The sequence below is a fragment of the Chaetura pelagica genome, unplaced genomic scaffold, assembly GCF_000747805.2.
Source record: "Chaetura pelagica isolate M959 unplaced genomic scaffold, ChaPel_1.0 scaffold528, whole genome shotgun sequence".
In the NCBI taxonomy this organism is placed as follows: Eukaryota; Metazoa; Chordata; class Aves; order Apodiformes; family Apodidae; genus Chaetura; species Chaetura pelagica.
The window spans coordinates 25135-38438 of record NW_009954306.1 but is presented as its reverse complement, the minus strand read 5'-3'; the positions used below and the strand labels follow the sequence as shown (position 1 = coordinate 38438).

The window sequence follows — 13304 nt, the reverse complement described above, 5'->3', positions numbered from 1 at the left end:
TCATCCCATCCCTCCCTGCCCTTGTCCCAAGTCCCTCCCCAGCTTTCCTGGAGCCCCTTCAGGCACTGGAAGCTGCTCTAAGGTCTCCCTGGAGCCTTCTCTTCTCCAGGCTCAACACCCCAACTCTCCCAGCCTGGCTCCAGAGCAGAGCTGCTCCAGCCCTCCCATCATCTCCATGGCCTCCTCTGGACTCTCTCCAGAAGCTCCATGTTCTTCCTATCTTTGGGGGTTCAGAACTGGACCCAGTAAGCTCCAGAACTGGGCACAGTAAGGATGTCACCCAGTGGGATGGCTCCACCCCAGCCTCCTCTCCGGTCCCCCGGCTGGCGCCCCGCGCCCCTCGTGCCTCACCTAGGGGTGCTGCTGGGGTGGCCAGGCGTGCTGGGGGGTCGGTGGGGACCATCTCTGTGCCAGCCTGGGCTCTGCTGAGGTCCATCTGAGACCAGGTGAGGTCCAGCTGGCCAGGAGAGGCGGCGTTGGTAGCTGGGACAGCCACGTTCCCAAAAACACCATCTGGAGCCTGGAAAGGTTAAAGTAATGGAGAGCTACTGGAAATGCTGAGGGCTGCAACGGTTCCTCAAGAGCTCTCAAGTCAAAAAAACCCCAGAGCATGGCTTCTCCCTGCTTCTTCTGACCTTGCCCTCACTCTGATCACTCATTACCAAGCTCCTGGAAAAAATGGGTAGCCAGAAAAAACCCAGAGAGGTCTATTTTGGATGGCACAAACTCCTTGTCTTTTCCTGGAGCTCTGTCCCCATCTGTGTCAGGGACATCAGTCCTGTTCTTGCTTCCTCTGCAGCTGCAGAAGTTGCAAAGCAACAGCCAGGAGCTCAAAAATTACTCCCACATTGTGTGGATCTGCTTGTAAGAATGACATCAGATGACCAGTGAAAGGCCAGCAAAGACCAGCCCAGCACACACCATCCCCTGCAGGAGAAGAGCTTCCCTCTTGCTGGACAAAGATGGACAATCCCCTCCAACAAGAACCAGCTGGTTACACCAGTGTCCACCAGCTTATCCAGGACTGGGACAACTGGGGAGCTTGGATTTGTGTCCTAAGGCAGAGGGCAGCACACCCTGGAGAGCAGTGACAAGCTCCAGTGAAACCCCTGGATATTGCCCCATTCCAGGGGTTCTTCCAACACCTTCACTTGCCTGAACTCTGCCCAGATGCTTCAGAGACCTCAAGGTGCTGCTGTGCCCTCCTAGGAGCCCTCACAACCCTGAGCTGACTTCATTCACCTTCCAAAGCAGCTTCTCCAGCTACACAAGCAGACAACCCACCTCTTTAGTCAACTCCTCTGAGACCAGCTTGGTTGCTCCTCCTCCAAGCACCACCAAGCCCCACTGAAACTCAAACCTGGACCTCCCTTGCCTGATGCTCATGCAGGTCACAGCTTGTTTCTCCCACCCCTTCTGCAGCAATTTCAGAGGGCTCTGTTAGTTAGAATTAATATTTCAGCCCCTGGGAGTGGGCTTGAGGAAAAGAAAGGTGTCCACTCTCTGCTCACAGCACACCCACCACCAGCAACCAGTTCTGGGCACGGGGAAGGGCTGGAGCCAGAGCTTCTCCTTGTGTGCCCCAAGAGAGACCCTTGCCCAAAGCTCACAGGACATCTCAGCTTGCAGCTCTGCCCATCACAGCCTCAATCTTTGTGCCACTAAGCAGGGAACAAAAGCTTGATCAAGCATCCTCCTCCACACTTTCTGGAGGATAGGACCTTCTGGAGGATGTCAGGATAGAACCACACTGCAGGGAGGAACCCACCACATCCAAACCAGCCTGCAGCAGTTTCTTGAAAAGAGAAGCTAAAGCTTGAGCAACTTTTAGCCAGTATTTTCACTTGAAAGCCACTCAAACACTCTTTGTTTCTTCTCTACTACTCACAGAAAGCTCTTCCACCAAACCCCCCGGGGAGATTCCTTGGTCTCCCACCTCCCATTTAATGCTCCATGGGGAGTCACAGAATCATGGAATACTTTAGGTGAAGAAATTTAAAGATCACAGAATTATAGAACGATTTGAGTTGGAAGGGACCTTAAAGATCATCTAGATCCAACCCCCTGCATGGGCAGGGACACCTCCCACCAGCCCAGGTTGCTCCAAGCCCCATCCAACCTGCCCTTCAACACTGCCAGGGATGGGAAGGAAGGGAAGGAAAAGAGTTCCCCACTCAGACTGCATCTCAGCTGCCCCAATCACCACCCCAACCCCCAGAGCTTCAAAGAAACCAACCCAGCACCCAACTGACATGTGGGCTTCACGCTTCCTGCACAGGCACAGAGGAGCTGTCAGCTGGAGTTTCACAGGGGACCCAACCAACAACAGCTCTGGCTGCTGCTCAAAAGTTGAAGCCCTCAGTGGAGTTATCCCCCAAAGCCTTTAGTAAATGTGCTCTTTTCCAGGAAGCCCTGCCAGCTGACGTCACCCTGCTGAGCGAAAGGCACCCAGAGGCTGATGTCAAGGGCTATAATTAGCTCCAAAACCACCTCAGCTCCTTCCATTTCCTGTCAAAGGCAGATTTCAGTTTGCTTTTCAAGCAACTCTCCCCGTTCCAACACTCCCCTGAACAAACAAGTTCAGCCCTGGAAGTGAAAGTCACTTTGTAGGGAACAATTCCAAGTATTTTCAAACATTCACCCTTCTGGAGTTCACCTGGAGTTCACCCACGTCCAGGGTCCTTGCTGTTCTGCTGAATATTGAGGGTCTCCCAAAAGGAATGAAGGAAAGTACACCAGTTCTGGTGGTTCCTTAAGTGGCCTTTGAGTCACAGGGACCTCTGGAGATCATCCACCCAACCCCCCTGCCAGAGCAGGGTCACCTCCAGCAAGTCCCACAGGAACACCTCCAGCTGGGGTTGGGATGTCTCCAGAGAAGGAGCCTCCACAGCCTCTCTGGGCAGCCTGGCCCAGGGCTCTGCCACCCTCACAGCCAACAAGTTCCTCCTCAGCTTCAGATGGAACTTCCCACCTTCCAGCTCCTGCCCATGGCCCCTTCTCCTGGCCCTGGACACCCCTGAGCACAGCCTGGTCCCCCCTCCTCACATCCCCTGGAGATACTGATCAGCACTGAGGAGATCCCCCCTCAGGCTCCTCTTCTCCAGCTGAGCAGCCCCAGCTCTCCCAGCCTTTCCTCACAGCCAGATGCTCCAGCCCCTCAGCATCTCTGTGGCCCTGCCCTGGCCTCTCCAGTAGCTCCTTGGCCTTCAGCAACTGGGCAGCCCAGAACTGGACCCCGTTCTCCAGATGGAGCCTCACCAGGGCAGAGCAGAGGGGCAGGAGAACCTCCCTGACCTGCTGGCCACCCTCTTCTTGATGCCCCGCAGACGCCATGGGCCTCCTTGGCAACAAGGACACCTTGCTGGCTCATGGTCACCCTGTTGGCCACCAGGACCTTCTCCCCAGAGCTGCTCTCCAGCAGATCAGCCCCAAAACTGCCTCCAACATGGATGAAGAGTTTCACACCTAGGAAGAGGCTCACTCACAGCTTAGGAGGGGTCTGCACTAGCTTTGTCTTCCCAAGAAGAAGCCAGCTTAGGAGCCACCTTAGGTGGCTCTAAGCTTGGCTCTGCCAATACTCCAGGCTCTGCTGTGCCACCAGGGGGACTGAAACACAGACAGGGCAGGGGAGGAAGGAGGGGGACACTTAGGACTAGAATGAACTTCTTCACTGAAAAGGTTCATAAACACTGGCCCAGGCTGCCCAGGGAGGTGGTTGAATCCCCATCCCTGGAGGTGTTTAGGAGGCTTGTAGACATGGTGCTGAGGGACATGGTTTAAGAAGTGGACTTGGCAGAGTTGGGTTATGGTTGGTAGCGTTGGGTTATGATTGGACTCCATGATCTTAAAAGGTCTTTTCCAACCAGAACCATTCTGTGGTGGTCGCAAATCTGAGCTTTAACCAGCAGGAAACCTGTGTGGAAACCACCAGCAGTGGTGGATGCAGTGTCAGCTCTGAAGCACTGCAGGAATTCTGGCTCCTGCCCTTAATACTTCCCTGACTCACACCCAAAGGCCTCCCCATCGGGATAAAGCCTCCTGGAATGTATCTCAGGGCTTCAAGCACAGACTCACAAGATCAGAGTCACTGATTGGTTTGGGTTGGGACCTTGAAGATCATCCAGTTCCACCCCCTGCATGGGCAGGGACACCTCCCACCAGCCCAGGCTGCTCCAAGCCCCGTCCAACCTGCCCTTCAACACCCCCAGGGATGGGGCAGCCACAGCTTCCCTGGGCAACCTGGGCCAGGCTCTCACCACCCTCACACCAAAGAATTCCCTCCTCATCTCCAACCTCCATCTCCCTCTTCCAGTTTTTATCGATCCCCCATCATCCTGTCACTACAAGCCCTTGTGGTGTGAGGACAAGGGCGAATGGATTCAAAATGGAGGAAGGGAGATGTCAGTGACCCACCTCCAAAAGGAGATGTGTGTCCAACAGACACACACAGCACTTCACACATGGGTTTCAAAGGCACCTTCCCCAGGACAGCTAGATATGCTGGAGTCAGGAAAAGCAGAGAAGAACAGCAGAGGAACCTTTCTCTGGAGAAATGATGTAAAAAATTACCTGAGGTGCCTGTGTCTGCATGGGCTGCTCCTCAAGCTGGGGCTGGACAGTCCCCATGGTCGCCTGGCTCAGCGTGGTCACGCGGCTGGGCTGTCCACGCAGGGTCACAGTGATGGTTGTTGGGGCCTTCAAGCCTAGAAGACATAAGAGAGAGATGTTCCTGAGCCATGGGGATAGCTGAGGTCATGCTCTGGAGCCCCTAGCAGCAGAAGGACATGGAGCTCCTGGAGAGAGTCCAGAGGAGCCAAAGAGATGATGGGAGGGCTGGAGCAGCTCTGCTCTGGAGCCAGGCTGGGAGAGTTGGGGTGTTGAGCCTGGAATAGAGAAGGCTCCAGGGAGACCTTAGAGCAGCTTCCAGTGCCTGAAGGGGCTCCAGGAAAGCTGGGGAGGGACTTGGGACAAGGGCAGGGAGGGATGGGATGAGGGGGATGGATGAAAACTGGGAGAGGGAGATGGAGGATGGAGATGAGGAGGGAATTCTTTGGTGTGAGGGTGGTGAGAGCCTGGCCCAGGTTGGGCAGGGAAGCTGTGGCTGCCCCATCCCTGGGGGGGTTGAAGGGCAGGTTGGATGGGGCTTGGAGCAGCCTGGGCTGGTGGGAGGTGTCCCTGCCCATGCAGGGGGGGTGGATCTGGATGATCCTCCATGTCCCTTCCCACTCAAACCAGCCTGGAATACTGTGGTTCAGCAACCAGAGGTTTCCCTTTCAAGGCAGCTGCTCAGAACTGGGAGCACCAGCAGCTGCCCCAGCTCAAGGGCAAAGGCAACTTGGGAGCCACCAGGTTTGGGACAGTGGGTGCTCTGGGTGCTGTCTCCCCTTCTCCCTCACCTGCTGCCTGGTTGGAGATCTGAGCCAAGCCTGGCAGGCTGCTGGCCAGCTTTGCCAGCCCCCCGTTGGTCAGCAGCTGGTGAATGGCTGTGGGCTTCCCACTGGCTGAGGCTCCCAGGGACAAGGAGGTGGCCACCGGGATGGTGCGGACGATGGTGCCGGTGCCCGTGGTGATGGCACTCAGGTTCTGGAGAGGTGTGGGTGTCTTCACAGTGGAGGTCTGGAAGGAGAAGCAGAAGCACTGAGTACCTGGAAGGAAAGGGGATGCCAGGATGGCCCAACCACTCCCTCCCACACAAGCCAGAGGTCTGCAGAGGTCAGAGTCTTCACCGCTTTGATCTGGTGGCCACAAGCTGGTCTGGGAGGAAGTGAACCTGTCCCTTCCATCCTGGTTTCAACTGGGAAGCACGACTGGGAGAAGCTGTGACTCCACTTCTGATGCAGCCACCAGTTCTGAGTGAGTGCACCTCACACTGAATGTTGCCTGAGTGGTCACAGGTGTGTGTTCTCCCAGGAAAACAGGAGAGGGATTGTTGATCTCCCTCAGTCCATTCTCCAGGTCCTTCTCAGCTTTTTCTAGGGCCACCTAGAAACCAGCCCTCCTTCCTAGACCTCATGTCACTCAGGGGAACACTTAGCCCCCAGCATCATGTCAGCTGCAGTTCACACCCAACACCCCTCAGCTCTTCTGGTCCTGGAGCAAACATCTCCTTCTCTAGTTCCCCTCCAACTCCTACCACTTTATCCTCCCCACAGGTCCTTTCCAGAGGGATCTCTGCTGGGATCAGGTTCTGTACCTGCACGGGTGGTCCAGCAGCTGCCACACTGGCAGGAAGGGTTGATGACTTGGTGCTGATGTCCTGCAGGCTGAAGCTCAGCCCTTGCAGGAGGCTGCTGGCAGATGCTGTTCCTAAAATATAGGAAAGAATCAAGAAATCAGGTTTGGAGAACCCAACACCAGGGAATTTCAGGTCTGTTTTATGGCAGGTGTCTGCAAAATGGTTCTTTAAAGAGCCTGCTCTGAGGTGGGTGGGGATCCTCCAGGCTGCTCCACACACACCCACCCACACACTTCAGCAAGGTCAGCTGAGTGGCCCAGGAGGGGGAAGGAGCTCAGGTTTGGTACCTTGAGGCATCATTATATGCAAATGACACAATTAACAGGTCACCTATGGCCTGGCAGCCTCGCCTGACAATCCTATGGGATTTCTGCAGGCTCTGGGATAGCCAAGAGTTCCAAATGCTGCCTCAGCCAAGGCCAAAGCAACCAGGGAATGTAAAAGAGGATTATAGAATCATGGGGTGGTTTGAGTTGGAAGGGACCTGAAAGATCCCCCAGACCCACCCCCCTGCATGGGCAGGGACACCTCCCACCAGCCCAGGCTGCTCCAAGCCCCATCCACCCTGCCCTTCAACACCCCCAGGGATGGGGCAGCCACAGCCTCCCTGGGCAACCTGGGCCAGGCTCTCACCACCCTCACAACAAAGAATTCCCTCCTCATCTCCAACCTCCAGCTCCCTCTCCCAGTTTTCATCCATCTCCCTCATCCTACCCCTCCCTGCCCTTGTCCCAAGTCCCTCTCCAGCTTTCCTGAAGCCCCTTCAGGCACTGGCAGGTGCTCTAAGGTCCCCCTGGAGCCTTCTCTTCTCCAGGCTGAACACCCCAACTCTCCTAGCCTGTCTCCAGAGCAGAGCTGCTCCAGCCCTCCCATCATCTCCATGGCTCTTCTGGACTTTCTCCAGGAACTCCATGTACCTTTGCTGTTGGAGACCCCAGAACTGGACCCAGCCCTGCAAGGGGGGTGGTCTCAAAAGATCCACCAAATGACCCGAAACCTGGATGTACCTTTTACGTTCCCAAGAGAGATGGAGAGAGGCAGGTACCTTGGAGGGAACTGGCAGGCTGGGCCTGCATGCAGTGGGTGCTGCTGGCCACCAGCCTGCTCTGCAGGGCATGGAAGGCACTGGGTGCTGTGCTGCTAGGGAGCACGGAGGATGGAGCAGGGCCCGGGGAGGAGGTTTCTGCTGCTGAAGTCAACCTAGAAAGGGAGCAGAAGAGAAAGTCTCTGGTTAAAGACAAACTGCACAGAGCAAAGTGAGGTGGCTTTGACCTGTCACTGCCCACTGTGACCCAGCAGGACTCCTGGAAGCTTAAGGGGGGGGAGTTGATGAGCTACAAGAACCCAAAAGCAAGAGAATTTTCCCCCTGCACCCACTGCAGCAGGTAGAACAAGGAGCACCATCCATGACTTTCCCAGTTGGAAGGCAGCTTGTTACACGTGTGTGCCTACCTAGGGTGCTGTGCCACCTAAAAGCAACTTTACTTTGCAGTGCAACATTTCCCCTTTCAAACCTACTTTCTATTTGAGAACAGCTCTTCTTCCTCTCCCCTCCCAGCTCAGCCAGAGTCCGGTTCTCCAAAGCTTGGTTTGGATTAAAAGGGAAAACAGGGATGTGAGAGGTCAACATCAGATTCATTCCCCAACATTCCCTATAGCCAGTTAACTCACTTCATGAACTGATACTGAGGCTTCATTCATAGAATCATGGAATGGTTTGGGTTGGAAGGGACCTTGAAGACCATCTAGATCCAACCCCCTGCATGGGCAGGGACACCTCCCACCAGCCCAGGTTGCTCCAAGCCCCATCCAACCTGCCCTTCAACACTGCCAGGGATGGGGCAGCCAGTTTCCCTTTTCTTCCCTCTTCCCCAATCTTTGGGAAAAAAAAAAGCACCTGACTTCCAAGGAAGGAGTCAAGACAACTCTGAATTCCTGGCAAAGACATCACAGCCATTCAAAAGACACAGAGAAGTCAACTTGAATTTGGGAAACCACATGGAAACATCACCCAGGAGCCTCAGTACCTTCCACTTCTGCCCCTCCCAGAATGGCAGCTGACAAAGTTTTCAGGAGCCTGAAAGTCTGCCTCACTTCAGAAAATTCCAGGCAGAAGCAAGACACCAGAAAGCTCCACATGCAGCATCATCTCCCTGTTGTGGTGCTTCTCAATAGCAGCCTGTCAAAAAAGACCCCCCCAAAATATATATCTATATTTTAAAATGTATATTGACTCACTTGGGGGTGGTGAGCAGTCCTGACAGCTCCTTTGCACCTGACACAGACTGGCCAACAGCCATGGGGACTGGCTTCCCAGCAACAACTGCAAAAGAAAAAGAAGGAATCTCACTCTCTCCTTCTCCTCCAGGAGCATTTTGGGGTTTTTTAGGGATTTCTCCCTCTCTCCCAACAAGCATCCACGGTGCTGCAGGTCATGGGCTGGTCCTGCTCACAGAGCAGCTTCTCCAGGAAAGCTGTGTTGTAGCCATGAACACACTGGGCACCATCAGGAGGATCCAAGGGAGCAGATTTGGGAAGAAAAACCTGAAAGCTGCTCTGGTGGAAATGTTAGAAGAGACCAAACTGAAGGAATTGGCTTCAAAAGCTGCAAGTAGTGACATCTCAGGCTCTGGGAACCAACTGTAAATGTCTCTCCTAAATATCATCTCCACTCATCCCCTCCTCCTAAGCCATCATGATCTACCACCTCAAGCAATTTGTTTGGATCTTGATCCCTAGGGATTCATTTTGGAAGGATAGCAATTTGTTTGGATCTTGATCCCTAGGGATCCATTTTGGATCTTGGAAGACACTTTACAAAATACACATGGATGCCACGAGTCACAACATTTGTTTATTGCAGCCTTGGGTTGTGTTTTTCTGAGGGGGGATACAACTGGGTTTGTCTTGTGCCTTCCTCCTGCTCACCCAGGGACAAGAGGGAATTCTTGGTTTGGTTCATGTTTACTTCTGCAATTCATTTCCTTTCTGTGGAAAGAAGTAAAGTTTGGAAAATTAAAAAGAAAGGAAGAAAGAAAAAGATTCCAGAAACCAGAGATTTTTCAAAGCTGCCAGAAGATCAGTTTGTAACCTTCAAAAAGGACTTGTTTTTATGAGGTCATTTTCACAGTTCAGAGCAAGCGTTACATGGACAGGGAGATGGTGTTGAAGGAGCAGGATTGTTTCTCAGCTCTGAAAAACTCTGATTTCCTCTTGGAGTGGAGATGTTGACCCTTCAGTCCTGCACTACTAATGCTAAGGATGAGCCTCTGCTTTCCATGTCTGGGGCTCCAGAAGTCACAGGTGCCAAGGGAACATCCTTCAGGGTGAGAGTGGACAAGGCTTCTGGCCTCCTTGGAGAGGCTCAAGGGGAAGATGACATAGCACATCAGCTCTTCTTGGACTGCAGTGACCTCTGCAAGGTTTCTTCCAGCTGCAGAGGCAGGAGAGGAGCTGGGATCTGTTTGGAGGTGGACCCAGCAGATATCATGCTGGGCTTCAGGCCCGAAGGGGACCAGAGGATGGGACACTGGACTGTGTGGTGAAGACTGAAGGCACAAAGATCATCCAGAGGGAAGAACATCGTTGGCATCCCCAAAGCAGGAGCACCTTCCAGGGGAGAGCTTCAGGCAGGCAGCAGAACTGGAGATGTGCACCACCTACTTGGAGAGCAAGGGGTCTGCCAGGACCAGCATCCTGCTTCCAGCAGCAGCTCCATGCCCGGGAGGAAGGTGCAAAAAATCCACAGAGAACAAATATTCCTTCAATATTTCCAACTGCTACAGAAGAGAGAGGCTCCTGCCAAGCCCCGCCATGTGCTGTCAGCCACCCCAGGCTTCCCCCACTACCCCCAACTCCCTCACACCTTGACCCTCTGCCTGGTTCTCTGCTGCCAACTCCTCCAAACGTTCCAAATCACCCCAGCTCCCTTCCCGGCCCCATGTGGTGCCCCAGGGGGGGGAGCAGAGCTGGGCACAACCAGCCCTCCCTACCTGCCCCCCTCTCTGGGTGCCAAAGCAGCTCTGGGATGGCAACTCACTTTCTGCCTGGGTGCTGAGGGGTGCTCCGTTCCCCACGCCAGCGCCGTCCCCGTGAGAGACAAGGGTCACCTTGATTTTGGCTTGTTTGGAGGGTTTGGTGCAGGGGGTCGGGCTGGGGGTCTGGTGCCTCTTCAGCTGCCCACGCACATCATCTTTGTCAGCCCCTTCCGAGTGCTCTGAGGAGACTGGCACTAGGGGGGACACAGAAGCAGCTGGTTTGGAAACCCAAGGAGGTCGGTGCTGCTCCGCTGGGTGCAGCCAGGGGGGAGGAGGGATACATGCCCATGCAGGCTCCCTCCATGCCAGCCTTGCCCATCTCCCATGCACCAGGAACCCACACTGCTCCTTTCCACCACCTGGGCTGACTTCTACGTGCCCTCAAGCTGCTGCCTTAGGGTCAGGACTCAGCTTAAGCTCCTGACAAGCTGTGAGGCAGGACAGCACCTAAAGTCTACAGTGGTGCCACATCTCCACATCAACACCTTCCATTTCCAAGCCTGGCACAATCAATCCCAGGATCAGGCCTCTCCAACATGCCTCATTTCCAGGTGAAGGGATGAGGGTGCAGAGCCTCAGGGAGCTGGTGGAGGCACAGGGTCAGAGCTCAGCCTGCCTGATCAAAGGGGTTTCATGCCTGTGGCTCAGCACATCCTCTCCAGAGCTCCTAATCAGCCCTCCAGGAGCTGGGCAGAAGGGGACAGGTCTCTGAAGGCACCAAGCAAAGCAGCAAGAAGCACAGAAGGTGCTGCAGTGAAGCCAAGCACCCATCTCCTTGGTAGTAGAGGAGAAAAACCAGCAGCTGAGATTTGTCTTCTGCACTAACAAGTTTGCACCTCAAATCTGGGGTCAGTTTTGGGACCCTCATGATAAGAAGGACATTGAGGGGCTGGAGCGTGTCCAGAGAAGGGCAATGGAGCTGGGGAAAGGTCTGGAGAACAAGTCTTCTGAGGAGCAGCTGAGGGTGTTTAGTCTAGACAAGGAGGCTGAGGGGAGACCTTCTGCTCTGCAACTGCCTGAGAGGAGGTTGGAGCCAGGGGGGGTCGGGCTCTGCTCCCCAGGAACAAGTGATGGGACAAGAGGGAACGGCCTCAAGTTGCCCAGGGGAGGTTTAGGTTGGATCCTGAGAACAGTTTCTCCTTGGAAAGGGTTCTGAGGCCCTGGCCCAGGCTGCCCAGGGCAGAGGTGGAGTCCTCATCTCTGGAGGGTTCAAAAAACATGTGGACGTGGCATGGTGGGGTTGGATGATGGTTGGACTTGAAGATCTTAGAGGTCCTTCCATGACTCGTTTTGCTGCCATGTCCTTGACCCATCACACTGTTTCATCCTGCCTAGAGCACAAGCTCACTGGGGCTGCCAGAACAAGCAGAGGAGTCACAAGCAGCTCCTCAGGGCAGCCTAGGGTCAGAACATGGGCACGAGCTGCCACCTGCCCACCCAGCTGCTCTCCATGTATCTCCCACCACTGCAGTATGATCCCCCAGCCTGAGAAGCTGGTGGGCTGGGCCAAAACAAGAGCCTCTACACCCTGCGTCCAACAGCCTAGAGGCCAAAATGCCCATACCTTTTTTTTTTTAGACATATTTATTTATCTAGACATGGATAAAATCTATACAATCAGTCTAGAGATGTGCATCTGTGTTTATAAATGTATATATATTATGTATTTATCCACTCCCTGTTCCCCACCTACACACCTCCAAACTGCAGGTGTAGGACAAGACTGCAGCTGGATCCCTAAATGTCAGGTGATTCCAAGCATTTGGGGACCTCTCTGGTCCCCAAGACAAGAGCCAAGCTCCCTGTCCTGTTCTTGGACCCTCGTGCAATGCTCTCCATGCTTCCCTCCAAACATGCATCCCCCTGCTCACGACCCAAAGATCTCCTCAGGCGTGCACAGACCACAGGCACTAAAGCCATCCCCCACCCCCAAGTGCCACCAGCCAAGCAGGAGAGTGAAATGGCACATGCACAGGCCTTGGGTGCCCCTCAAAGCCCCCAGTGTCCCTCTGTGTCCCCAGCACAGGGCTGGGAGGAGCACTCTGCTCCCACAACAACAGGGAATGCTCCCAGGACAACAGGGAATGCTCCCAACCCCACCTCCCTACCTGGCAGCTCAGGCAGCTGAGCCAAGACAGGAAAGAACGCAAAGATCTTCACTTCACAATCTTAGGGAAAAGCAGCCCAGCCTGGTGCCAGCCTCTCCACATCTCCCCACCAGCCAGGTGACATCCACTCTGGTTTCTCTTCCCAATAAGCACTGGGTGGAAGGAGTCCAGGGAGGTGCAGGGCTCCATGTGTGCTCCCAAATTAAGCTCATGGCACAGGAGCACAAAACAAGGCTCAAAGGAGAAAAGAACCTTCAGAGGAGGGTCAAAGGAGAAAGAAACCCGCAGAACCACCTGCTGGGGCAAATACTTGTCTGAGGGGTTTGTTGTCACTGTGCAGTGTGACCTGAACCTCAGGATCTGTCTTTGGGGCAAGCAGGGAGCCTGTATCTTAGGAGGCTTCAGCCCTTTAAGATGAGATACCACCAGCTCCTCTGCACCCAGTGCTCCCCTTGTCATCTTACAAGCCCCAGCACTGGGGGTGCTGCAGGGAGGCAGGCGTCACCCACACCCACATTCCCAGCACCCTGGGGTCACCCGAAGGGAGAGCTGACACTGCCAGCCCACCTGACAACACCAGGGCCTCCCAGGCCTTGGGTTTCAACTTCTTGTCCTCTCCTAATCCCAGATCCACACAGTCACTGTCACTGGAGATGGCAAAATGTGTCTGTAGATACACTGTGGATCCCACCTCTGGATCCCAAACCCTCAGAGCACCACACACAGGTCCCTGTGTGCTCCAGCACCCAACACAACAGAGCACAGGGCTCCAGGTTCCTTCACCTCCACTCATCTCCTGGTCCAGATGTGCTCCTCTCCCACCACATCACCACCTTCCCACAGCCATCCCTCTCTGCTCTTCTCTAACCCTCTCTGCCCAAGAACCACTGCTCCACATCTCTGCTCCTTCCAAGTCCCTCATTC

At 54.6% G+C, this 13304-nt stretch overlaps 1 protein-coding gene across 1 annotated transcript in view; it reads right to left on the bottom strand.

The window, feature by feature from the left end:
* Positions 1–13304, bottom strand: part of KANSL3 (KAT8 regulatory NSL complex subunit 3) — a 29748-nt gene that overhangs the window by 5193 nt on the left and 11251 nt on the right. Inside the window, 7 exon segments of the mRNA XM_010003930.1 lie at positions 352–520; positions 4570–4703; positions 5397–5616; positions 6194–6306; positions 7281–7435; positions 8474–8558; positions 10275–10466. Of these exon segments, the coding sequence (XP_010002232.1) occupies positions 352–520; positions 4570–4703; positions 5397–5616; positions 6194–6306; positions 7281–7435; positions 8474–8558; positions 10275–10466 (1068 nt within the window).